Source organism: Carettochelys insculpta, chromosome 3, assembly GCF_033958435.1.
Source record: "Carettochelys insculpta isolate YL-2023 chromosome 3, ASM3395843v1, whole genome shotgun sequence".
Lineage (NCBI taxonomy): Eukaryota > Metazoa > Chordata > Testudines > Carettochelyidae > Carettochelys > Carettochelys insculpta.
The window spans coordinates 108613269-108640988 of record NC_134139.1 but is presented as its reverse complement, the minus strand read 5'-3'; the positions used below and the strand labels follow the sequence as shown (position 1 = coordinate 108640988).

The 27720-nt window shown below is 38.2% G+C and overlaps 1 protein-coding gene across 17 annotated transcripts in view; it reads right to left on the bottom strand.

The window, feature by feature from the left end:
• The window catches only part of EPB41L2 (erythrocyte membrane protein band 4.1 like 2), a 213675-nt gene that overhangs the window by 46597 nt on the left and 139358 nt on the right, over positions 1-27720 (bottom strand). For all 17 annotated transcript variants that reach the window (XM_074990571.1, XM_074990572.1, XM_074990586.1 and 14 more), the window contains exons 5-10: positions 26526-26568; positions 12085-12160; positions 7729-7947; positions 5212-5299; positions 3337-3489; positions 2301-2398 (exon numbers count right to left, since the gene is read on the bottom strand). In XM_074990571.1, coding sequence (XP_074846672.1) covers positions 2301-2398; positions 3337-3489; positions 5212-5299; positions 7729-7947; positions 12085-12160; positions 26526-26568 — 677 coding nt within the window. The remainder of the gene's footprint in view (positions 1-2300; positions 2399-3336; positions 3490-5211; positions 5300-7728; positions 7948-12084; positions 12161-26525; positions 26569-27720) is intronic.

Below are 27720 nucleotides of genomic sequence, written 5' to 3'. Positions count from 1 at the left end.
CATGCTAGAATGATGCTTGGATTTTTCTTTTTTTAGAACTGTATTATATTGTTATCTCATATCTAATTTGTGATCCATTATAACCACAGCACCGCCCCCACTTGAAAATATACATCTGCCACAGAAAGCTGTCTAACAAGATGACAATTATTTAACTGTTTTTCAGTTCAGTCGAAGGCTCATGAGAGTGAATACTGACAATCTGAGGTAATCTCACAGTACCTACTTTCAAATATTTCAAAAATAGAAAGGGATGAAAACTATTAGAGGAACATGCCTGTTCAAGAGTTACTAACAGAAGACTAAACAATAATTATTCCTCAACTAAATTTGAGAGGTTTCTCTTTTGAAGTACAGCACAGTGAATTGTCAGTGTACATTTTTACTGAAGAAAGCATTTGACAAATGTAACTCGCTCACCCCTTGTAACTAGTAATGCACAAAAATACAGGCTGCATTTTCATTGAATAAATTCTTAGGTATTAGAGAATAAATGCAAATATACAACTAATCATATAAAACAAGGTTTCCTGTTTTCAGGAGAAATGTGATAGTAAATTCGAAAATAAAGCATTCCATGAAATTCTGGAAGGGCAAACAAGATGTCTGAATACAATTAACGGAGGGGTAGCTGTGTTAGTCTGGATCTGTAACAGCAACAAAGGGTCCTGTGGCACCTTACAGACTAACAGAAAAGTTTTGAGCGTGAGCTTTCGTGAGCACAGACTCACTTCATCAGATGTGGCACTATAAGGTGCCACAGGACCCTTCGTTGCTGAATACAATTAGTAAGTTTTAGTATTGCCATAGAAAATGCAGTGGTTCTATTTTTAATTTAAGTTATTTGTGTATTAGCATGCAAACTAGAGCAGAATAAATAATAGACTTTGATTTGCTGGAAATTTTGAAAAAAACTGAAAATGTTACTTTCAGGTAAATCTGAAATTTTTTCAAAATTTCCCCAAAATCAAATAGTAATTTTTCTTAGCTGTATCAAAATGAAATGTTTTGTTGCAACTTAACTAGAAATTTTGCTTCTTTTTTTTTTAAATTTTGGATATTTCTACAAAGGCTGATAAGGACAAGAGTCAAACAAGAAGCAGGAGAGAGGGAGAAAGCTCTTCCCCAATAACCTTTGGCTCCGTGATTTGGGTACTCACCCACAATGTGGGAGACCAAGTTTCAATTCCTCATTCTGTCTCAGGAGGAAAAGGAATTTGAACTCAGGTGCCCTAAACCGCAGAAAAGTAGTCTAGCTACTGGGCTATGGATATTCTGGCATGAGATTCTCTCACTCTCTCCTATTACAACTATTCTACTTTTTATAAATAGTAATTGGAGGAGGGGCTTGAACTTGGGGCTCCAACATTATAGGTGAGTGCTCTAAATAGCCATCTACAAAGCCATTTTCGCTCTCACTTCCTGTTCTAACAACAAATAATTGCCACTATGTATGATAGCTGATAATCACTGGGCAAGGAAAGAGCATCACAATTACTCTATGGCCAGCTAATTATGGCACTCATGTAGGGCAGTCCCTACTGTACACACTGAAAGGTCCACATTGAATAGGTTCCTTCAGTATACACTGTAAAGATGGCAGCATGTGGTCACAACTATAAATGAATATAATACCCAATGAAAGGGGATGTGATGATTAACAGTGCCTCATAGCCAAACAGCAGCTAGGTTCTTGTAAGCCGCAAGTTCAAATTCCCTCTTAGGGTATGTCTATAGTTACTGTACATTCAACACACTGCGATCGATCTTCTGGAATTGAATTTTGCTCTGTGTGTGTGTGTGTGTGTGTGTGTGTGTGTGTGTGCGCGCGCACACACGCACACGCACACATGGTGACACAGCAAAAAAAATTTGATCTCTCTGTTGACCCTGATACTCCACACTATCAAGCAGAATAAGGGATGTCGCCCAAAGAGCCCCAATCTACACTAGAGAACAAAGCCAATTCTAATACGTCAGTTCTAGCTGCGCTAATCAACTCTGTACCCTAGTGTAGACCAGGCCTGAGGTGTTCAACTGCTGCACAAACTGAAATCTGAGAGAGATATTCTCTCTAGGAAGTAGGAACTCAGCTGCAAAGTTGAATTTATTTAACCTATTATCTAAAGGTATTAAACATCAATAGTTCAGAATCAGTGATCTACGTGCATCTTTCGCCTATTTCAAATGAGAGCTAGAACTGGATGCAAAACAATTAGAGAAAATACAGTATCACCCACACACTTTCCAGAGAAGAAATCCAATAGTTTTGGCTTTTAGAAGATTTCCTGAGTATTTACCTGTAGAAAGTATGATGCTCCACACAAACCTTCCATAACCTTTTAGCAGCCCGATGGTTTGGCAATTTGAACCCAATGGTGCTTTCAAACTGTTCCAGCTGGAAAGGAGCCACAAAGTAAATTAACACATTTCCTGAAAGCTGGCTAGGTTAGCAACCTGAGTTCATATATTTCCATTACCACAACAAGCCCTAATTCTCCTTTCTTAAGACTCAAAACATCTCAGAATTTCCATACTTTTAATATAATTACACCAGGTGGACTACTCATGCAGGGTAATAATCACTTTATCACTTCCTATCTCTACTTACTAATGATTTTTCTTTGGGAAAAGTAACAGTGCCTTAGTTTTCTTTGCAAGTTTCACACTTAGCTGCCCTGAGCTGCTGTTTTAAAAAAAAAAACAACTCTGCAAAAATCCAATTGTACTGGTAATTGTAGCACCAGTGATGCATACTTTCTCCCCTTAGCTCACTAAATACTGCTAGGCAGTGTTCAACCTTTCATACGAAGGTTGTTGTAATTTCTGTGCTAAAAATGTTATGTAAATACAAGTACAAGATGTGCATGTGGACAGGCAACATACCCATGTCTAAGAATCACAAGGCATATGAAGAGGGAGAGATGCCTTTTTCCAAATTAAGATTTCATATCAATCACATCACATATTGAAAAAGAGCAATCTCCATCAGCAGATCACAGCATTCCATGTAAAAGCTTCTTGTATTTTTAATTGACTTAACGTAGAGTAAAAAAAGAAGTTTGCTATTTGATAACGATTCATTAATACCACAAGTAAATATCTGGTATGACTGGTTGTGAAGAGGATTCAAAAATTCCCTTTTGCCGAACAGCTGCTAATATAAATCCCACATTTGAACTCTGTCAGAATACCTTGGAAAGTTTGGAAAAACATTATCTTGCTGGTGGGCTGAACCTTAGCTTTCACTATTGAACAGCAGCAGAAAGGTCAACCACTATTATCTATAAAACATTTCAAGAGGTTTATGAACACAACTGTAAGAAATGAACATACCTCTGCTGGCCTGACTTTGATGTAGAAATTACTGCGCTTATAAGAGATTTTCAAAATTTTGGGCCAAGCAAAGCGGTTGATTCGGAGTCTGTCCTTGTAAATGAGTAGCCCATTAGCACAGACACCCAGCATGATGTCCACACCTTCAGAATCCTACCACAAATGAGAAATTTAGACAAAATTTAAATAGTATGACATGGAGTGAATTATATTAATACACTTGGGAGGAAGGATGTTGATTACACTGGTTTCATGTTGAAATTAGAGTAATGCCAAATGGGTTGCAAGGGTGTGCAACAGAGGGGAAAACATGCATTTATTAATCTTAGAAACAAGGTTGGCACTCCTGCAATGGTCCAGTATTCATCAGCCCAGCTCACAGTGACAAAACACATCTGGGCATACATGGTACAATTTTAGAAACCACATCAATATTATGGGGAGGGGGCCAGATACAAACGTAAAGAAAAAATTCATCAGCAATAGAAACATGATGGATATTACCCAACATTTCACCAAGCATTAAAGAGAGAAGAAAAACTTCACAAATTTTACAAACTTTACAGATTTTTATTTTATTTATTTTTAAAAAAAAATACAGCAGGTTGGTTATATCACATTGTGCAGTTATATATAACTATTACTATTAAGATGGAGAAGGCAGTGGATATTTGGCTGACAGTGTTAGGAGAAGGCAGTGGATATTTGGCTGACAGTTCGCCACTTCAGTCAAGGTACTGGCAGATAGTGTTTCACACAGAATAATTATTTTAGCCCAATGACAATGCCTGATCTCAGCTTACCAGTTTACAGAAGCAAACGCTTACTGATGCGACATGTATGCAATGCAAGTCTTGAGAAAAGATTTCCCCATGTTATAGCACAATGAATACTAACCTCTTCCCAACCAACCAGCAATAAAAGTGCTGACACCCAGCTATAACTAAATTCTAGATAGAATGCCAGAATTATAAGGCCTGCAAACTGATCTTGGGTGGTGGGGAGGGGAGAGTTTTCGCAGATGTTTTGCTTGCCATGAGAAATTGCTGTGGAGTAACTGCAAGCATTAGAACCCCTGAAAGAGTGAAAATTCTTAAAGACATTCAAAACAGGAATGAGCTGGCATCATGAACTTCTACTAGTGGTGAAAACAAGGCTGCCGATGTATTTATCACACATGTCCAGTAAATACAAGTGTACCTACATCAAATGTTTCCAAGAGAGTCTGAAAGGCCATTAATAAACTTAGAAAAACATTTTACAAGAGCCAGACAGCCTCCTTTTCAAATTCTATAGCATAAACCAGAATGCTTCTCTATTATTTTTACACTATATAAAAAAATCTGGTTTTTAGCTTCTCTTTTAAAATATTGAATTTATGTAATAGTCAGTCCATTAAAGGAATCTTGTTAATGATTTTCTGAGGATGTTGAATTTTTATATTGGATTATATTACTTTTGTTTACTTTTAAAAATTAAAACATCAAACCAAATAGGAGTTCACTTTCAACTATCTCAAGTGAAAGGCTGTACTTAACTCCCAGTGGTATTAAAAACCTAATATAGACATTTTACGCTCCACTTTGTGTCTCCAAGCAAACTGCTGGAATATATACATTTGACGCTTAAAAAAAACACAACTTAGTTGCTCCTAACAATAAAGGATATTTTTTCCCCAACATGTATGTATGGAGTCATGTGGGCTAAATAATCCTAGACTAAAGATAAACTCTCATGGTCCCACCTGTAAGACGAATAATTAATATGACTGCCAGGCAGTATAGTAGGAGAAGGGCTTGCGTTTAAGTACCCTTAAGTGTTCATGTATCTTCAGGTTGAGTCTGACATATTGAATAGTGAGAAACAGTTCAATACCTTGGCGTGATGTAAATCCACTCCATACATGGAAAGCCTCTTGGCATTTTCTAAGAAATGAGAATCTGCCTGTGCTGGAGTCAAGCCCCTGGAACCATTAAAAGATGCATTCAGTTTACTGGCAAAAATAAATGTCAAGGTCATAAAAGCTAGTGAAAATAGCTGCATTTAAGTTATGTTAAATATCTCAGATCAGAAGACTCTAAATCATGAGTGCTTTCTCACTTATCTGTATTTCTCTCCTCAATAGCGTAGATATGTATAGTCCCATTCATGAAATATTGCATTCACTCAGTAATGTTTGCTACCTTTAGAGTTGTAAAACAATTTAAATGATAACCTAGGCAAACACTCCCCCACACCCAACCCACAAACACTTTTTCTACTTCAAAGAATTGGCTTCCACTTTTCCCTCACTTCCTCTCCCCTAAACACAATCAAGAAACTCTCCCATGATCCAGTATTACTCAAACCACTAATTTTTTATTAAATTATGAGACTGAAAAGTCACTTTGGACCATGTTAAACAGTCATCTGTTGAGTTTGCCTAGCCTTCCACAAGACACTTAGGAGTAGATGTTCTCTCGAAATGCCCTGATGGAAGAAGCACTGTTTTCAATTACAAAGGCCTTAAAAAAATGCATGTACCAATTTCCTAAAAACACATTCACTAATTTTACCAGAAAAAAAGAAAGCCATAAGCATGACTATTACGGACGTCAGGGCTCGTCTACATTACCACCTTCCTTTGAAGGAAGGATGGTAATTAGGGTGTTGGGAGTTTACTAATAAAAGTGCTGCCATGCACAGGCAACACTTCATTAAGCAAATTCCCCCCATGGCAACTTCAAAGTTTTAAACTTCGAAGTACCAGCACGCATCTAGCCACGGCTCACCCACCAGTACTTCCAAGTGCCGGGGTGACTTCGAAGTTCCCTTACTCCTCAGGAGATGCCCCAGCACTTCGAAGTACTGGCGGGTGAGTCGTGGCTAGTAAACTCCCAACACCCTAATTACCATCCTTCCTTCGAAGGAAGGTGGTAGTGCAGACAAGCCCTCAGTGATTTAGGGATGCTACAGAGTTTCCATTGCATTTGGGAATATTCCATATTCTGCTCTCTCATTTAAAAAATGTTGATCCTCTTCAGCTGTCAAGACAAATCCACAAACAATGAAAACGGTTTGCTTTCCTGGTAAGCCATGCTTGCAGTAAACTATGGCCTGGTGGAACAGTAAAAAGGTCAAAACATACCAGAGACAGGAATTTACCCTTTCCCACATGTCAATGTGTATGAATGTTATTGGTATCCTTTAAAATACCAAGATCAGAAATAAGGTATGCTTATTTTCTTAAATATCCAACACAGAAAGGTTAACCTTTTCTGACTTATACTGCATGCTTTACTACAAACTTTACAGTATTTAGAGAGCAATATATGCCTAATTTATGGCTCAATTGAGGGGAGAGAGAGAGAAAGAGAGTGAGTGAGCGAGTGAGTGTGAACACACACACATGCGTGGGTAAGGAGAGAGATTTTGGTAATGCCTAGCCAGGGACCAGGACTCCAGTTGTGCTCGATGCAGTACCAACAAAACAAAAAGTTGGTTCCTGCCCCAAGGAGCTTACAATCTATGTTCGTAACATAGCATTTATTTGATAAAAGGAGACCGTTCTTTCATCAGTATAAAGTAACAAGAATAATTTTTCCTATTGTCAACAAAATTAAGAGTAACAATTGTTTATTTAAGGTAAAAAAGCAAACATCTACAGAGTGTATAATTCAGGGCATTGTGCTCTGGCTGTCAAACAACACAAAGAAATGCATCATCTATTTTGCTGACAGAAAACAATTGCCAACGCACATATATTCTTCATGTAATGAGACTTTGGGATTTTAATTCCATTTGCACATAAGTCATGAAATGGCTCCCGATCATCTGATTACAATGTATTTTTAATAAACAAAAGGCAGCTAGTTTAGAGATGGAAAAATTGTGGCTCTTAAATTGAAAAAATTAGATTCTGAATGTTTTATTTATATTGTTCAAAACTTCTTTGACTGAAGCTAATTCAGACAATTGGCCTTATAAATCAACTAAAAAGCATGTATTATGAAATATAGCTTTAACAAGTGAACTCTTAAGTTATGTCAAGGCTAGCTTATCATCTACTGTATTTTCAGTCTAAGTACAAATTCTTCAAATAAGAAAAACTTTCTCAGCTGAAATGTTTATTGCTGTTTTTACTGGCGACTACAAGAGATCAACCATAAATGACTTTTTTTTTCCAGTGGAAAGCCTACTAAGGGGCTTTAATAAACAGAAGAAAAAATGGAATGCCAAATTAAAGACAAATTTTATGGACATGCATATAAGAAAAATGTTGTGGCTATGCAACTGATGTAAGATTGCTACACTGGTGCTAAATACACATGTATACATCTCTAAGATCTAGATAAAGGGCAGATGTGATCAATAGCACATCAACATATTTTACTCCCACCGGATCTGACACACCTGTGTGTTTTGTGCAGCTCTACTACTTTCTCCTCCATCTCTTTTGTTTGATTGGGTGCAAATTGGAATTCACTGATGTAATCATTATTGTGTTCCTCTGGATCATAGTCACCTAGCTCAGCCTGCAGAGTATATGAACCAAGGAGGGCATGAGTCACAAAAGAACATGGCAGTCGGCCAGAAGCAATATCCTGACGAAGCTGCAGGCACAGGAAATATCTGCAAAAAGAAAAAAAGTTCATATGACAAATATTCCTGCAGTATATTTCTGAGCAAACACATGAAAAAGCTGAGTAAAATTTGACCAATATCATTCCAATAGCTCTTTCGAAAAATTAATGCACTGCAAGAACCAATACACAGAAACAAAAGAAAGGCTACTCACCCTGAGCAGTAACTGGAGTTCTTCCAGATTAGTGTCCCTGTGGGTGCTCCACTTCAGTTGGCAGTGCATCCCAGTGCCATTGATCAGAGATTTATATCATCTGTGTCCACATGGGTTGCATGTGCACAAAAGATGTCTCTCAGTGCCATTGGTGCCACACACAATGCATGCATGACCTGAGCCCTCCAGTTCCTTTTCTACTGCCGAGTTCATACTGTGAACTCCGAAGTAGAGGGGAGATGAGTGGGCAGGGGAGCACCCACAGGGGGACACATCAAGAAGAACTCCAGTTACTGCACCAGGTGAGTAACTTCTTCTTCAAGCATTGTTCCCTGTGGTACTCCATTTCAGGTAACTGTAGAGCTGTGCCCCTCTGAGGGCTGGGGGTGGGGGAGAGGGACTTCAGGCTCGTCTGAGTCACTGAGGTTAAGTCACTTCCCTCTAAATTGTACCAGAACAATTCAAATTCTACAAGTTCATGTTTATGCTCTGAAAAAAGTTTAGAACACTGACCCCTATATGAGCTCCAGGGTTCCCAACTGCACTGAGAAGGTCAGAACGGTGTGCATTCATGCCAGTCTTCAACATGATTGGCTTATCTGGTGTGTTGAATACTTACGGCTTGATTATGGGCAGTGGCCTTTAGGTGAGGAGTGGTGTGGAGATAAGGTATCTCTGCATCTCCACCGCTTCACCATCAAGTATCGATGAACATGGTGCCAATGATTTCTCTAAGACTCTTTGATGCGGTATAGAATATGGTGGTGCCAATGTTTAGGCAGTCAGTGCTGGGGAATCTATTCTCTTCATTGATGGAGTTAGTGTCAACCAGCATTGTAGCTGTTTAGTTCCTTTGGTCAGTGCTTAGTAGTATCCACTGGTGCTGACAGAGTTGGCAGTACCAGGAATGGTGGCATGGTGCTGGATGAAGCTGTCTGTACTGGTGAACTCTGTGCCATGGAGGAGGCATGTTTTTATCAGTGATTCAACTCCATCTCCTTTGTTCTGACCTTGGAAGTACAAGAGGTGTCTGGAACATCATGGGTACTTACCTGAGAATAAGATGGCATTGAAATTGTGACCTTGCAGGACACTGCCTTTGTTTCTGCAGTGTTCTCTGCAGAAATGTTTGAGCCCTCCTTTTTGATTTTCCAGAGGCTAAGTCTTCTATTCCATTTTGAGGAGCGCCTATTCGTCTGTCTCCGACTGAAGGAGCATCAAAATCATTTTCGGCCATAAAACCCTGTCTGGTCAGGCTCTGTCTATTAAACTGCTGCAGCGGGGGTATTTTGCAGTGAAACACCCCTCACCCAGGCAGCATACACACAATGAATGCCCACCTGAAATAGGCAGGAGCTGCAACATATGCAGTGTGGAGAATAGGCATCTTAACATGTAACTGCCCCAAAGAAGTGCTAGATAAATTTATGGAGGTTAGGTCCATAAAAGGCTATTAAGCCAGCGGGCACAAATGGTGTCCCTGGCCTCTGTTTGTTAGAGGCTGGAGATGGATGGCAGGAGACAAGTCAGTTGATCATTGTCTTCGGTCCACGCCCCGCCTCCCCCGGGGCACCTGGCACTGGCCACTGTAGGCAGACGGGATGCTGGACCTTTGGTCTGACCCACTAATAGCCATTCTTACGTTCTAACAATTTTTGTGACTAACTCAAATATTCTACATAACTACTTATCTAAACAACTAAGTAACTGTTTTCAAACAATTTTAGAGAAGAGTGCTGACACTTCCACTGAGCTGTCTTCAGCAGGGGACGGTTGAGAAAGAATTGAAATGCTCAGGCCACATGCCGCAAGATGCCAACTACACACACATGACCCATGTGGACATCATTATCATAAAGCTCCAAAAATCGACAGCACTGGGATGACCACCACCTGAAATGGAGTATACACAAGGACACAATCAAAGAATTCCATTTCTGATAGAGCTTGTCAGGGAAATACAAAAGATTTGTTTGGAGTTACAATTTTAATACAAGAATAAATATATCTTTCATAAACACTAGAAATGGGAGGGACCTTGAGAGGTTATCCAGTCCAATCCCCTGCCCTCATGGCAGGACCCAGTACCATCTAGACCATTACTGATAAAGTTCTATCTAATCTGCTCTTAAATATCTCCAGTGATGGAGATTCCACAACTTCGCTAGGCAATTCATTCCAACGTTTAACCACCCTGACAGTTAGGGAGCTTTTCCTAGCATCCAACCTAAACCTCCCTTGCTGCAGTTTAAGCCCATTGCTTCTTGTCCTATCCTCAGAGGCTAAGAAGAACAATTTTTCTCCCTCCTCCTTGTTACACTCTTCTAGGTACTTGTAAATGACTGTCATGTCCCCTCTCAGTCTTCTCTTTTCTAAACTAAACAAGCCCAGTTCTTCCAGTCTTTCCTCACACCTCATGTTCACTAGACCTTTAATCATTCTTGCTGCTCTTTTCTGGACCATCTCCGATTTCTCTACATCCCTCTCGAAATGTGGTACCCAAAACTAGACACAATATTCCAATTGAGGTCTAATCAGTGCACAGCAGAGCAGAAGAATGACTTCATGTCTTGCTCACAACACTCCTGTTCATAAGATACTAAACTAAAGTAAAAATTTTTACTAGTATATTTTGAATTTATGATGCTCAAATTATTGTGGATTTATAAAATTTCAAAAGTTAATTAGGGTAAAAACTACTTATATTAATTACATTAACTGAACACAATTTCAAAGCCCAACTTAATTTCATGAAAATCATTTTATTGCAAGTGTGGACAGAAGCTTGCTTTAAATTAGCTGAACACCAATACAATTTGCTATACTACTACAAGTAGAATGAGAGACAATTATAGCCTGTATATGATACCTGTGCATATCATATGTTTTAAGTGGCCACTTTTTCTCACAAATGATGAAGCTACTGAGTAGCCTGTAATATAATAATTCATCTTAAATAATCACCAATATATCCTTTAGATATCACTAACACTGTCTGTGTTTGCTACATACTGTATTTAACAAATTCTATTTTATAAATGTTTGACAATTAAAATGCTCTAGGCTATTTCTTATCCTTCCTGAAAACACAACTGTTATTTCTAACTTGTATAACTATTTAATACTATAACAATAAATCCTGACAATTCTACTTCTCTCTGTTCCCAGACAGCTCCTTACTGGTCATCTGGAAAGCATGTAGCACATAAGAGAAGCTACCATAAAGAAACAATAAAAGATAATGCCACTGAACTATCAGCTTTATATGTTTGTTACCCCATCTATAATACCTATGAAAATGTGCTTTCAACAATTCCGTTTATGTTTAATACACACTTAACTAAAACACCTTAACACCTTTGCACTCACTATTCCTATCAGTACAAGTTACTCTACTGCTTATATGCTGAAATAGTGGCAGCTCCTCAATATGCACTAGCTCCAAGCCCCTGACTCTTAAGGGGCTCATTTCCTTTTCTACTCTCCCTCCTACCATCACACTGCTCCACTCTATCCCACTTCTGTCCTCATCTTTCCTTCAGTCTCTTACTACAATTTGGGAGCTTTATGGAAGCCTAATCAGACCCATTGAATCCTAGTTCTCATCCCAGCTCAGGACTGCTTACGCTGTGAACTAGCGGTAAGAAATGCTAGGTGATGTCATCATATAAAGCCTCGAACTCCTACGTACTCCTTACTGGCAACAAAGAGTAACAACACTGCAGCATATTGTACTGTAGCAACAGAAACCATATTTAAAAGTCCAGGCCATCCTGAAGTCTGTGCGTAGGGTAACTATCCCCTGATTTCTCCCCAGTGCCTTAAGGCCTCTGTACCCTTATTCTACAAGGAGCTTCAGAGAAAATAATCTGCAATATTGATTTCAAAATACAGGAAGTAATTGTTGACTTGCAGAGTGTACAATATAACAAAAACACTGATTTTCAAGTTTTATATTAAACTGTGCATACCTGGTAATGTCTTCAGTCAACTGTGAAGGATCAGGAGGATAAAATTTCACATTAAATGTGAATAGCCAAGGTAAGCCTACAAATGGGAAATGTCTGATTATAACTCCATGGAACGTTAAACAGACAGCAAAAATTTCTTCCTGGAAAATTTAGAACACTAGTGAACATCTTAATTGCTGAACTGCTAGTCATATCAAAGAACATCAAATTTTAAATGTAAGAAATTTAGAAATTATACGGTAAATAGAAAGTTAACACACAAGTCCATTCTCTTCAATGCTAGGTAGTTGCATTTGTAAACAGAAAGATCATACTAAAAGGTGAAGATTTTTTTTTAATACCTGAAATATCTGTTACAATGGTTTTCTTACCAGTTTATGAAAATATCTAAAAAAGTATTTGGAGTTTTGAATTCTCAAGCAACCATAAATAATTTAACTGATTTAAAAGTATCTTTTTTCAAACAAACATTTTAGAGCGCTTCACCCTTGAGCAATTGATTGTGAGCTAATATAACCGATGTTTTCCAGCTTCTTTACGTAAGTCTCTCTTCCCTGTTGAGATGAATTTATAAGACAGCAAATTCCATTTAATTTGCGAGACTGTAGAATCATTCATAGGGAAGAAAAGATTGAAAGAACTGAGCTGAGGTTTGTGATGCATACACTACAGCAGGAAGTAGAAATTGAGCAGCTGTAAAGCACTTCATTTTCTGGCATATACTGGAGCCAATATGGTTGGTTTCATTAAACACATAAAACCATATACAGATTGCATTTTCTCCCATATTACAAATAGAATCATAGACTTGTAGGACTGGAAGGGCCTTAAGAGGTCATCAAGTCCAAACACTTATGTGCAGGCAAGACCAAGTTAACCCAGACCTTAGACCCAGACTTTTTCCAACTTTTGAAAAACTTCCAATTATGAGGATTTCATAAGCTCCCTGGAACTCTACTCCAATATTTACTTTCCTTTCTTTGTAGCTTGAAAGCTTTCCCTAATATTTCACTTAAATCTCCTCTGGCGAAGATTAAGCCCATTACTTCTTGCCCTACCTTCAGCAGACATTGTTGGTGTATCATTAAAAACAACTATCCAGTCCCTAAATTGAGATGTCCTTCAAAATGCATCCACAGAAAAATTTCCAGCAAAGCTGCTTCGTAATGACTCTCAAATAAAACTGGACTTGGAATAAAGTATTCTTGTTTCAAGAAGGTAGAAAATGTTGGCATTAAAAGAAGCGTGTTTTCCACCGTTCCCCCTTATACACTGATGTAGAATATTGACATATAAAATGAATTGTAAATAGTGTGATTATGCATTTTAAGAGCTACAGTTTTAATGATAATTTTATAATTATTTTGTACAGGGAAAACTTAGGTGTGGTTTGATAGCTGTAGTTTCAATGATTTATAAGTGTGTACAGTGAATGCGTCAGTGAATATGCTGCCTTAAGTTTGGCTTTGCCAATTCTTTCACGCTGAATTGTTAATCTGCTTAAAATGTTATTGGTGTCAGCACAAAGGTAACATGTCATGTTGGAGGGTGTGGAAACATTAATATCACCCTAAGTTCTGTTCCATTAATTTGTTAAGTTTTTAATGTTCTTGTTTTTAACTTGCATAGAATTTTAAAGTAAATTTTAAATTTTAATAAGTTTCCATTACTAAATAAAACAATATTGTTTGGAAAATAACTCATCTTTATTAGTTCCCAACATATGCTATTGAACGCTTGGCAGTACTGAAAGTACCCACTTACGTGTTATTGAACACTGAAGCAATTCACTGGATTTCTGACAAATATGGTTATAATCATAGATCATATGGCAAGCACTACAAACATAATGAACACATTGTCAGCATTCTAGTCATAAATTTGCACCAAGCACCTACAATTCCTAACAGATCCCAAACTGCAGGGCCAGACAGCACAGCACATACCAAAACACACTATTATGGCTTGCTATTAAAATACTTTTTCAAAGCCTTTCTGAGCCATACAGCTCTTAGTTCCGACAATCCTTATGCTTGGCTGCTCTAACTCAGCAGACAGACGTTAGCCCTTTACCCTCCACCTAGAAGCAACTTTTCAACATTTGCCTCACAGATACTGTGCAGGACACTGCAGGCAGCTATGATCAATGGGATATTTTTCTCTCATTCAGATCCTGTGCTATGAATAAACATGAGTACCCCTTCAAATGACCAAAAGCATACTCAACTATCATTCTGTACCTGATGAACTGATGGAATTAAATCATTCTTTGATTCCGCTGAAGTCATCAATGTACAACTTCAGGAGCTCCAGTACAGGTGGTAGGTTGGGTCTCCCAGATCATTACTGGCATTTTGCCATTGGCAATGGCAATCAATTGGTCTAGATAAAAAACTCTCTGCTTGTAGCTTTTTGAGCAGCACTGTATTCTTAAGGGTGCGAGTGTCATGCACTTTCCATGACATCAGCTGAAGCATCTCCACTGATCCACTGGCACTTGTATAACCACAGAAAAATAGTCCTTTCTTCTGATGCACTCTGGTGTCAAAATAGGGATGTGTCTCTACAGGGGTAACTATCATTTCACTGTAGTCCAATAACCCCACAGCTAGAAAAACATTGTAGTGTAGTGTTGAAGCAAAGGCCACCATTTTATGTCACTGCCATTTTGTGTTAAGGTCAAAGCATGTGGTTTATTAGCATTAAGGTGGAGAACAACTCCACATATGGTAGCCCGTTGGCTTGCCCTATCAAGTGCACGTTACTGTGCAGGGTACAAGCATGGAACCAGCTGATTGTTTGTTTTGTATCTCTTGTGTGCGAACTATATAAGCATGGATACATTCTGTTGGGGGGGGGGGTGCAGAACTCACTGCACAGCCTGGCAGAGCCCACTTTTAGGCCTGTCTGTCTGTGTGTGTGACTTCTCTTTCTCTGCAATGTTGCTGGGAAATAAAACTTGTTTACTTTCTTCAGTGGTCTCCTAAAATCATTGAAGCTGCAGTTTTGCTTCGACAGTAGACATGCCCTAGATCAGCTGAAAGAAATCAGAACGTCTAAGACAGACAAATTGCAACAGATAGCTAAGTGGAAAGGGCACTATATTATAGGAAACTGCCTAAGATGGCTTGGGCAACAAAGGTCAAATTGTTATGTAAGAGATTTGAAGCAGACATTTAAGGATTAGCTAGAAAATGTGTCACACACTGCAGCAATGAGCTATGAACCTAGTATCAGAGGGGTAGCCGAGTTAGTCTGTATCTTCAAAAACAACAAGAAGTCCTGCGGCACCTTACAGACTAACATATTTCAGAGCATAAGCTTTCAAGGACAAAGACCCACTTCATCAGATGCGTGAGTGGCACTCATGCATCTGACGAAGTGGGTCTTTGCCCCCAAAATCTTATGCTCCAAAATATCTATGAAACTATGGAACTAGTGTCTCTGTTAAGTCAATGGTTTCTATGTGTCTAGCAGTATTAAGAATGTAAGGACCAAGGCTAATCTTTTGAAGTTCTTATGCAGGGTTCTTTTGAGGAAGGGTATTGGAAGATCAGATACATGGTGGTCATTTTGTAAAAAAGGGTGCACCCATGGCTGATAGTTTTAACTTTTACTTTCTCTGTGAGAGTTCATTTGAGAACACAGTGACTGTGATTTCACACACATAGTTCTCATTCAGGCATCTGATTCATTGGCTGTGGTATACCACATGTAATACACAAGTGTAGAAGCCATAAACCTTGAAAAGTACACTGTGGAGGTATTTATCATTGTAGCAGAGGAACTGTGTCTGAAGATTTTGTATCTGTTCTTCCAGGAAGGTCTAGTGCCACTTTCAGTTGACATGTCTCTGTAGGTATGGAGCTTGCTTCTGATGACTAGCTTGGCTAGGTTTAAGGGTTGATTTAAGGCCACAAGAGGAGGATGTGGGAAAGATTTTTTTGAGAATGCTGTCCCCAACAAATATGAATCGTAACTATCTGATGATACCCCAAAGGATTCCTGTGTGATGTGGCAAGTGACAGACCAAGGTGCATGCTACCAGTGTTTTTTGCCCTCTCCCCACATACCGAAGTAAATTCTTCCAGGTATTTGGTTTGCCCTTTCCATGATACAATCTATTCTAGTAGAGTGTCCTCAATTAATAAAGGTGGTTTTAAGTGTGTACCCTGGACTTGTTCTTCACAGCAAATTTTGTGGTATCTTGGTTGTAAGTCCTTGGCTGTACAGAACAGATTTCTTGGTGTGTTTGGGGTGGTTGCTGTATATGTGGAGGTAAACCTGACAATCCAGGAGTTTGAAAAACAATCATTTTAGTAGTCCACTGCTGAAACTAACTGTGGCATCCAGGGAGTTGATGTTGGCGTGAGAACAGTGTAGAGAGAGTCTGATGGATAAATGATGGTTGTTGAAGCTGTGATAATCTATGAGAGGTTTTGTCTTCCATCCAGTAGATGAAAATATAATCAGCACATAAAACCCAGTAACCCTTACTGACCTACTCCAAATATTTTTTTACAGAACACTGTAATCCTTATTGTTCCCTCATACAACACGTAATACTCCTTGACTGCATCTACACATGCCAGAGCAGCCCTGAAGATGCTAATGAGGCATGGATATAAACTTCCCACTCCTCATTAGCACATGGCCATGTGATTCGGAGTCTGGAAGAAGCTCTTCCAGACTTCAAAATACACGTGCAGACACATGGTCCATGGGGATCTTCCTAAAGGAAACCCTCCTTCTGGAACCCCCCACTTATTCAAAATTTTGAGGGTTTCTTTCCAGAAGATCCATGCAGGCCGCAAGTCTGCATATGTGCTTTGGAGTCCAGAAGAGCTTCTTTCAGACTCCAAATCATGTGCCCATATGCTAATGAAGTGTGGGGAATTTACCTCCGTGCCTCATTAGCATCTTCCGGGCTGCTCATTACCATGCCGCTTCAGGAAGAAGCGGCATGCATCGACGCAGCCCTTATGTTTATCTGTCCCAACTTATATTTAGCTCAGACACAGATTTCTCTTTCCAGATTGGAAGAATAAGGAGTAGTCCAAATGCTTGTATCTTCCACCAACAGATGATATGCCAATAAACAATATTACCTGGATCATTTTATGATTATCTGTTCTGTTCACTCCTTCTGAAGCACATGGTACTGGCCACTTGTGGAAGACCAGATACGGGGCTAGAAAAACCTTTGGTTTGCGCCAGTATGGCTGTTCTTATGTACTTACATACCTTACCTACCTTGTATCACTATAAATAACGAATTTCTGTTCTGAGAATTATACTATTTATTAGATTTGTGGGCCAAGAAATTATACCTTTTAAATATAACAAAAATTCAGCACTGTCTTCAACTCTTAAAAATACCCCCAAATAGTTGTGCGACAAACAGCACTGGATAGTAGTACTAAAATACACATGCACTTTAACATACAAAACCACCTGAAGCTGCTAATTTAGAGGAGCAAAATATTATTTTAAAATGCTGAATATAACTTCTCTACTTAGATACAGACACGGTGTTTGTGGAGAAAAGAAAAACAAAGTATCAGAAGGAAAAATATGTATTTTAAAACGACAAAAATTAGACAAGTCAAATGGCTCAGGTTTTGTTGGAGCACCTACAAAGGCAGATGAAGTCTCCTTGCTGGTCTCAAAACTACAGTACAGGCATTCCTAGTACATTCCCTGAAATCCTACACTCTCATCTAATAGTTAAACTGGAGAAAACTGGGAATACAGAAGAAAAGGAACTAAATCTTGGTGTAGTCCGTTTTAAAGAAACGTTATTCAATCCCTTTTTCACATCTTGCCAGGTATAAGGATGGCAACTGAGTAAAGTGTGTTAGTTTAAAAAAAAAATGAAAGGAAAAAAATCGCAATATAATTTCTCTTTTCTATTTGACATTGTTCGAAAAAGACCAATTTTGCCCCTCCAAATCGTTAATCAAAATAGTTACTGGCATCTTTATTTACTTCAAAATGTTTTTTTGTAAATGATTAACTGAAAAAAATCTCTGGATTTCAGGGCAAACAAAAATGGTAATGATTTCAGTAATGTTTCACATAAAAATTCATTCTAAAAAATTAAAATTGGAAACCCTCCCATTTTTTATAAAACTCATTTTTGGAAATATATGTTTTTCAGACAACAGCCGTATTTATAATTCTGGAATGATGCCAAAAATTTAAAAGATGAATAATTTACAAAAAACAAAACAAAACAAAAACAAATGGAAGAAAGAAAGAATTTAAGTTAATGAACTATATGCCAAATAAACAATTATTTAATGTTTCAACATGAACATTTTCAAAATTTTCAATTTCTCTTTATGTTAAAATCTTCTGTTGAGATTTTTAAAAGGCCCAGTGATTGGTGGTGCTTCAATTGTTGAGCGTCAAGCTTGAAGTCTGATATCTGAGGTGTTGAACAGAGCTAGCCGAAATCACTTCATCATTTGTTAAATTTATGGTCCCTTGTATCTCACAAGGTATTAGTCTTCTCATAACAACTTTTTCAAACTACATATGGGCAATAAAACTGATATACTATATATCAGAAAAGCAGAAAGTGAATCTTCTAGGATATGCCAAGTAGAGGATTTCTGAAGTGTCTGAAGTGATACAAACATTATCACAAGGTAGGATCAAGTCCAAATGGTGTCACTGGAGAAAAAAAAATGTCTAATGGTAATTAATGGGTCAAATGCACATACAATTTGAACACAATATTAAAGTAGCACTACTGAAAAGCCATAACTAACATTAACAAGTTAATCAATTCTCTCCCTGGGGACAAGCATCAATTAAAAATACTTAATGTTTAATTTTAGCAACAGGAAAAAATCTATCAGCATGAACACATAGAAAAATAAATATAAACATTTCACTCCATGCATGAGAAGATGCACATACACTTGTAACTCAAATATACCTGCCTTCTGATGTGTTTTTGTAAAAAAAAAAAAAAAAAAAAAATCAATAATGGGTACTAATGAAAAAAATGCTAATTTTCTGTAAGCAAAAAAACGTATTATAATAAATATTAGGACTCAAATTCAGCTATTAAGAGAAGTGAAAAAGTTCTTGTCTTCAGTACATCTGCTAAACTACCACAATTTATTACGACTTATTACAGCCACAAACGAAATTCAGTAAAGCTGTCTGAAATGGACAAATTAGCACTTTCGCATTCAATGAAGTATGAATTGCTGGCATTTGTATATTTTAAATAATAATGAGAATCTGTTTCTCCTCTGAACACAAACTGAACGCATTAAACTGCTCCTGTACTATCTGTTCCTGTACTTCTGACTTAGTCTAATGGTACAGCTCATGTGTACAGTAATGTCACAAAAACCAGATTGTATAAAACCCTATACTGTGATTCTGACATTATAAACTGCTAGCCGAGGTAAAAATGTTGATATTTAAATGATATTTAGAATTTTGTCTGTACTAGTGCTCTCTGTTAATTGGTGTTTTATAGTATGGGCTATTGAAATGTCAAGAATTTGTCTAGCCAACTTGCCACCTCAAAAATGCTTCAGAAGCAACATTGGAACACATTCTTCGAAGAAAAGAATGTAATAGCCAACAGTGCACAATTAAAATGATTCATCCCATCTATACTGGAGAATCAGTGTTTTAGCCCAATAAAGGCATTCTTGTATCTGTCACAGTTGGTGTATTTGCTATTTTTATGGCTCAACTAATAGTTCTGTGGTAGAGCGGAAAGAACAAATAAATTAATAGCATCCAAGCAACCGTAAAAATGACATTTGAAATTAAGGAAGTTATTTTCCCCCTGAAATATATTGTCCCTGAAATTGATCTAAGGAATCAAGATTATCTATATCAAATCCTTTTCTTAAAATCCTGCATTTACTTAAGTGCAGCCTACCTCAAGGACCCTCTCGCCTCCTACCCCCCACCACCTCTGATCATACAGAATTATCACAACTGATAAAAGAAATATCTCTTTAGTAACTTCTGCCTTTTGCATAAGCTTATCTGCCATGCCATCTGCAAATTTCAAATGCAGCAGTTTTCCTTTGTCTAACCCTCTTAAAATCTTCTTTTCCTCTTCACCCCAGTTCATTTTGATTTCATTTAACATCGCAAAACCTTTGAGAAAGAGGTTATATAAAGCAAAATTTCTTTGTACACATCTTGATGCACAGGCCTTTAGCCATACAGTTCTCATCATTAAATGAACATGAGCTACAGCTGATTTTACAATGAAACCTTGAATTATCAGCAACACTTTAAGTAATATAAAGTCTTGCAAAATTCCCAACTCATGGACTACATATTATGTTAGCATTACTTAGGATTTTTTTGTGAAGTAAATGTCATTTGATCTAATATTTGATTTGATTTGTAATTTAACCTAACTAATTCTTCCATATCTATCTTTCTGAACAGCAAGGAGAATAGCCTACAATACACTATGCTTTCTAACACTATTGTAACTCACCTTCAGAGAACAACGGTTGAATTTTTCCATATTCATATTGCTCTTGCAAATGAATAAACACATTTTTAGGTCCCCATCCAGCCACTCCATGTAACAAAAGAAAGAAAGGCAGGCTGTCCATAACCTTTATTCCTTTTACAATTCTGAACCTGCATCTAGTTACTTGGTATAAATTTAAATCCTGTCCCAGCACAACCAAAGGACAAAAGTTCTGGGGACTCTCAAAAGGCTAAGATGTCAAGGGCTGCCACTTCTTGCCTCTTAGTGGCCAGTGGATTTCTGAAGGAGAGAAAGGAACACTGAAACAGCAGTGCAGAAGGAAAGCTTCCAAATTTCCTCCTCTGCCACAGAAAATTCCTGTAACTGTGGTAGGGAGGGGAGGAAAGAGAAGGATATTAGCTTGTTGTCAGTCCCTACTCTCAGTTCCTGAGATGATTCCTGATCCATTTTGTCACTACCAGTTCAGATGCTTGAACCCATGAGCACAGGCCTCAACACAGCAAAACATTTAAACTCATGTCAAACATGAAGCATGTGATTAAGTTTCATTGAATAGGACTACAGACATTTTTAAAGAACAAAGATTGACCAAAGGATAAGGCAGGAAGGAGATCATCTAGTCGAGTTCCCTGCACTGAAGGTAGGAAAAAGTAATAATTAGACCTTTCTTACAGATCTATGTCATAACTAGGCCACTCCTGGCAGGTCTAGTCCATTCCCTGAACAATCTAACCTGCTCTCAACAACCAGCAGTAAAAGAGATTCTGCAACTGCCCCAGGCAATTTGTTTCAGAGCTTAAATACTCTGACACTTAGGAGAAACTTCCTAACATGTTGGACTGCGACTTGAGTGTTCATCACCTTGCATAATCAAATCCAAGTGCACTAAGATGTGGGAAGTTAGTGGTTTTAAGAGCCGCCAAATCACCAGTGTCATCTGCTCTGCTTTCTCTCCCTAACACCAGAAAAGTGCTTTTGAGCAGTCTCTCTCTTCTACCAATTACCAGGCTGAAACTGAGTCAAGAACAGCTAGCAGGGTGGTAAGACACACTGATATAGGCTTAAGGTCACAGAACTTTTCAAGAGGTAGGCATGAGTTTGCACCACACAAGAATCTTATTTGTCAAAAAACCCTCTTCTTCTCCTGCATTAGCTCCAGTTCCCTTCAACTTCTCTTCCACCATGACCATATGTACACTAGCACCCCACTTTTGAAAGAGGGATGCTAATGAGACACATTGGGATATGCTAATGAGGCAATGCAATGAATATGCAGTGCCTCATTAGCATAACGTTGGCTGCAGCACTTCAAAAGTGCCGTTCTCGATTGCGCGTGGCTCATCTGCCCGGGGTCCTTTTCTAAAGGACCCTGAAGACGTCCAAGTCCCCTTATTCCTATTTGGTTATAGGAATAAGGGGATTTCGACGTCTGCAGGGTCCTTTAGAAAAGGACCCCGTGTAGATGAGCTGCATGCAATCGAAAGCACTTTTGAAGTGCCGTGGCTGACACTATGTTAATAAGGCGCTGCATATTCATTTCAATGCCTCATTAGCATATCCTGATGTGTCTCATTAGCATCCCCCTTTTGAAGGGGGGATGCTAGTGTAAACATAGCCCATATGTGAGAATTACATCTGCTCCCAGGTATTAGCACAATGGCTGAGCACAATCTATTTTATTAAGAAAGCAGCACCTTTTAGTCTTTTCAATACTCACCCCGTCCTTCGGGTTATCATCTGCTGAGGTATATAAATAAGATATTAAAAATGAAGATCTCAGACTTCAAGTATCTTTCCAACAATATGCCTTTGCCCTCCCACCAGAAAAGAATTAAAAAATATCTAGTTATTTCTGAAGTTACTGGAATACCTAGACAGCATCCTACCTGATATTCAATAATTAATAACTACAAAAATGATCCACTTCATGCTGCTTTCTTAAATGTTCAAAGCTCCTCAACTATCTGCTAGATATAGGTGCCTGCCACAAAACTCAAAGCATGTCCTTTTCTGTTTTGCTAAAAACTCGATCTAGATCAGGGTGATCAAACTTTTTACATTGGGCCCCACTTTTTGTCCCTGCAGTTAACAATCCCCCTCAACCTATATAACGTAATCCAAACTGATGAAAATTTCAGTTATGTTCATATGCAAAAAAACTTTTTGGCATGGGTCAGAAAACACGTCTGTAGAATGTATAAACTTAATTATTGTAGATAAACGTGACTACACAACCATAAAAACAGTAATGCACTTCAATATTTGCAATGCGACTGATGAGCATGAGACCCAACACCCAATTGTGCTGTGCCACCTTATGAAATTTCATGTCCCCTGCCACAGGGGGCCCACCCACCGACCCTTGTGCACCCCTGATCTAGACTACACTGAAAGATAGATATGTTAAACCTATTTGTTAATTTGGCTGTTAACTGTCTCCCAGAGCCTAAATCAAATGAAAACTTCAATAGGGTTATTTGCTTTAATGATGTGCATGTATACTGACTGCCCTTGAAAAAACAGTCTCAACGCTTATGTGAAGATTGTCGAGAATCTGGCCCATAATTAGACTTTGTGGGTTTTCCATATATATGGGGAAGAAATTCAAGACCAGGGGCTTTGGCTCCCTAAATTCACATCACTGGAGGCCTTATACCTCCATACATCTGCAATCTTATCGGCCATCTATAACTGTAAGTTGATAATGAAACTGAGGATCAAAGTACAAAAGTGAACTTCTTTCCATTGTTATTAATACTGAAAGGCACTGACTGAACATTGTGTGCCCAATTTTATTCTCTGTTACATTCAGACAAAGACTTGCGCACAGATCTGTAGAAAAAGCCAGGCCCTATAACAACCAGTTCATAAAAATGAGAAGTCCAGTGGCACCTTATAGACTAACAGATTTTTGGAAGCATAAGTTTTCATAGGCAAAGACGCACTTGGTCAGATGCATGTATCTTGGCCCACAAAAGCTCTTGCTCCAAAAAAATCTGTTAGTCTATAAGATGCCACAAAACTTCTTATTTTTGCAGATAGAGACTAATATGGCTACCCCTCTGACACTTGCAGCCAGTTCATAGTAGCTGTTTTAAAATTAGTTGGGCATATGTATTTTTATATGTATAAAAATTCTCACACAGTTAATTTTCCAAGTCAAGCTGAGATGTGTTCCAGTCAGAACACCCTAGTAGAGTCAGGAGGTCACTATTATGTGAATACAAACACTTCAACACACTATTGAATTAAATGCATCTAAAAGAAACTATGTTCAAATCACATTCCACAAAAATAAAAATAAAAATAAAAATAAAAATAAAAAATAAAAATAACATACTCTTAAAGGAAAACAGAACCCTCAATCTGTTCTAGTTGGTGGACAATGTACTCTTTCTTTCGAGTAACCACACCCTGAATGCGACAGTCTCTTCAAAATAAAAATCTGATTCTCTGCATTCAGCCACTGGGAGGAATTAGATAATATACAACTAGAGTGAGACCTCTGACAATGGAAGATATAAGATGAGATATGAAGGGATACTCAAGGTATCATATGAACGCTGGATTTTTGAAATGTACCTTTATATGAGATCAAAATTTCAAATGAGTTTCAGAAAAAGTTGGATGCTTGTTTCCATGACAAAGTGTTTTTCATCATGGCCATTTTCTCTTGTGTCAACATTCTTCTCAGATGAGACCTTGTACCTGATAGTATTCACCTTTATTCCAAGACTATGGCTGACTTTCTCAGCACTACATGTTTGTGTTTGTCCTAAGTTCCACAACTGTATCACCATCAGCTTTTTATCTGCACTGAAAGTTAACAAGAAAATTGTCTGTAAAGAGAAGTAATTTGCTTTGTTTCCTAAAGCCACTATTATTGCTGCCTCCTGGGGAGCCTATGAAAACATGAAATGGTAATGACTAAACAAGAGAAAACAAAACAGAGGCTAGCCGTTTGCAGAACATAAGCATTGTCCGAGGACAATAAAATGGGAATGTTTTGAAGGCAAGCTTCTTTTAAGAAGCTTATTTAGGTATTTCAGACAGTGCCCTGTGCTGTGTTTATCCAAGATTCTCTGGAAGAAGAACTAAGATAGGGAGCAGGCTGTAATATTCCAAAACTGAAAGAGAAATACATCACTTGATCAACGAGTTAATTCTTACCAGGACCTTTCACAAGGTTGTTGATTTAATTCATGACATGGCCTTTCACAAGGCTGCTGAAATGGGACAATGCTGTTTCATGAATTCTTGCACAATTCTACAGGGTACTCTCTGTAGACAATTTCATTAAAGCTAGAGATAGCCTGCTTACTGCCAAACTGAAAGAACCCGGCACCAGGAAAAGGGCTCATTGTGAACCAACCAATGAGGCAAACCAGCTGGAATTCCAGTTCCAAATAAGACTGGGAGAACTGCAGATATCAGAAGCAAAAGAAGGTAATGACTGACCCTGAATTTGTTCTAGGCACTACCTCTAAAAGAAGCAAGATTTTTTGCTGTACTTCACAGGCTTCTTGATCTTGTTGCATGACTACCTTCCTGTCAAAAGCCAGGATTGTTAAAATGCCTTTTCTGAAGACTTTGAACAGCAACAGCTTCTCAAAGTTTCCAATTGTATCACTGGTAATTAATTTATATGCTCATCTGATTCCAGTCTCATAAATATGTACGAACTGATTTGAATCACATTTTAAAAATCAACTGCTAGCCTACAAACATGAAAAAGTTCAGAATTTTACTCAGAAAAGCTCTGGAGCAGGGAGGTCTAGTGGAGGCAGATAAAAAAAATCTAGAGGAATTTCAGGAAGCCAGATCTTCCCCTGCTGAAGCAGGGTGGTTCTGGCCCCAGTCTGCATAGCAAACTGAAGTATTTGTTGACCTTAGCCTGAAGAAGAAAACAATAGCTAAGAACATTGGGAGGCTTTAAAGGCACCCTTGGTGGAAAAAAAAGTGTCTTTTAAAGACTGATGTAAACAAAGTAAAGCTCACAATGACCATATTTGATACATACGATGCTTGTAAGAGAGATTTCATTTAGGCTATGTCTACACTTGCCCCCTTCTTCAAAGGGGGAATGGTAATCAGGGTGATGGGAGATTACTAATGAAGTGCTGCAATAAATATGCAGCACTTCCTTATGCAAATTGTCCCCCTTGGCAACTTCCAAGTGTCAGACTTCGAACCGCCAGCATGCAGTATAGCAGCGGGAACTTCGAAGTGCCCGCACTACTTTAGAGCGCCTTTACTCCTCAAACCAAGCTCCAGGTGCCACTACTGCCTCTTCCTACCCAAACAAACCTCTCCTCTCAAGCATTCCTGGGCAGCAGATGAAATGATGTCATTCTGTCGCCTGGGAGGAAAAACATATGAATAAAATCAGAGAGAGAGAGAGAGAGAGAGGGGGAGACTCTAGGATTCCCTTGTACTTCTCCATAAATATTATGAGAAACACCCTGAATACTGCAAACACCACAGTTACCTGATTGGTAACAAAGTCAATTAGCAAGTTAAGCATCATTAGCTTTCTGGTAAACTGTCCAAACCCATCCAATAACCAGACAAAATGTTTAACCATGATAGCACAATTCTTCACCATAGTATAGGATTACATGTTAAAAAACATTTATTGCCAGTGTAACCAGAACACACTATTGACTAACTATGTTACTGATGGATGTTTTAATGCAGGCCTAAAATATTTACAAAACTGTACTATCCTATTCACACTGCTAATAAAAATACCATGGATACCACTAACCGTTGCAGACAACTGTGTGTTCACACTGTGCCTCAACTACATGTAGTTAGGCCTGTGGAGTCAGCAGACAATGTTTTAAAAGCTTCCTGCCACATTCAAGCTTTTCACTTTAAAAAGTGTAACTTAAATTTCTGAATAAGAAAAATAAGGTAAATAATTTAACATTAGTAGAGGAGTACTTACTTCGAATTTGCCTCTTGATTTCCTTTGACGAATCTAACCAGTTCTTAAAAAAAAAAAAAAAGGAAGAACATCAGTACAATAATTCAAATGAAAGAATTCAGATGGTATAATTTCTTGAATTTCAAATAAATGTTTGTACAGCACATTCTTCTGATATTGCACTTTGAAGGCACCCTGTAGAATTTTTGAGTTAGCTTGTAACTCACCATCAAGAACTGTACTTTGATTTTCCTCACCCTCTGCCCCACTCCAGCTTAGTCTGCAACATGTCTTAGACTAGACCTGTTAATTCTGGAAATTAAATGATATTCTATAGTCTTCCTTAAAAATACTCACTGGAAATTACACCTCACGACTCAGACAATTTCCTTTCATTTATTTGTTTCACTGACAGAAAGCAGACTCCTGCATGCAATTTCTACATACCCCTGCCTTCAAACCAATACAAAGTCCTGAATGAAAGACTGTCTCCCATTTCTACGAAGTAAAATATTCTTTTTCTTCTTCTTTCAGCTTCACATACACACACACACACTCTCTCTCTCTCTCTCTGGCAACAGCAGGAAGTGTTGGGAAAGATCCATTCACAGAGTTTACTTTTTCCACATTTTCGCCCTTCAAAAAGCTCATTGTGAACCTACTATGGCATTAAAATCACTGGCCAAATGTTCAAACACAAGGCTCCCTAACTATAGTTCGGTGCCACAATGAAAACTGTTCACCCTTCAGAATTAGGAGTCTAACTAGAAATATATATACTACTTTTAAAAGAGAAAGCATCCCAGTACAATTGGCGTAACCTATGCTTCGGTTACATGCGAAATTGGTGTCACTAGGCATTTAATCCTGTGGCTGATCATTCAGAAGTATTTCCAGAAGGGGGGGAGGGGATTAGGAAAGACATAAAATGTAACTATTAGTAACTGGAATTAGCCAGACTGTGAAGCTTATTCACGGATGTTATATAAGAGAGGCCTGCACAGTTTAAGGGACTTGAAACACAGAACCTTTTGTTTATTGGCACAAATCAAGTCAAAGTTATTTGGAACAACTAAATTCAAATATCACGGTAATGAATTTTGTATTAAAACATTTTCTAAATTCTGCATGCGTACTCTGTACATTCCATTTAATTCTTTTTAAGAGAAGGGATAAGGAAAGAGATAGAGACTTAACCTTTCAGGACAAGACAGGC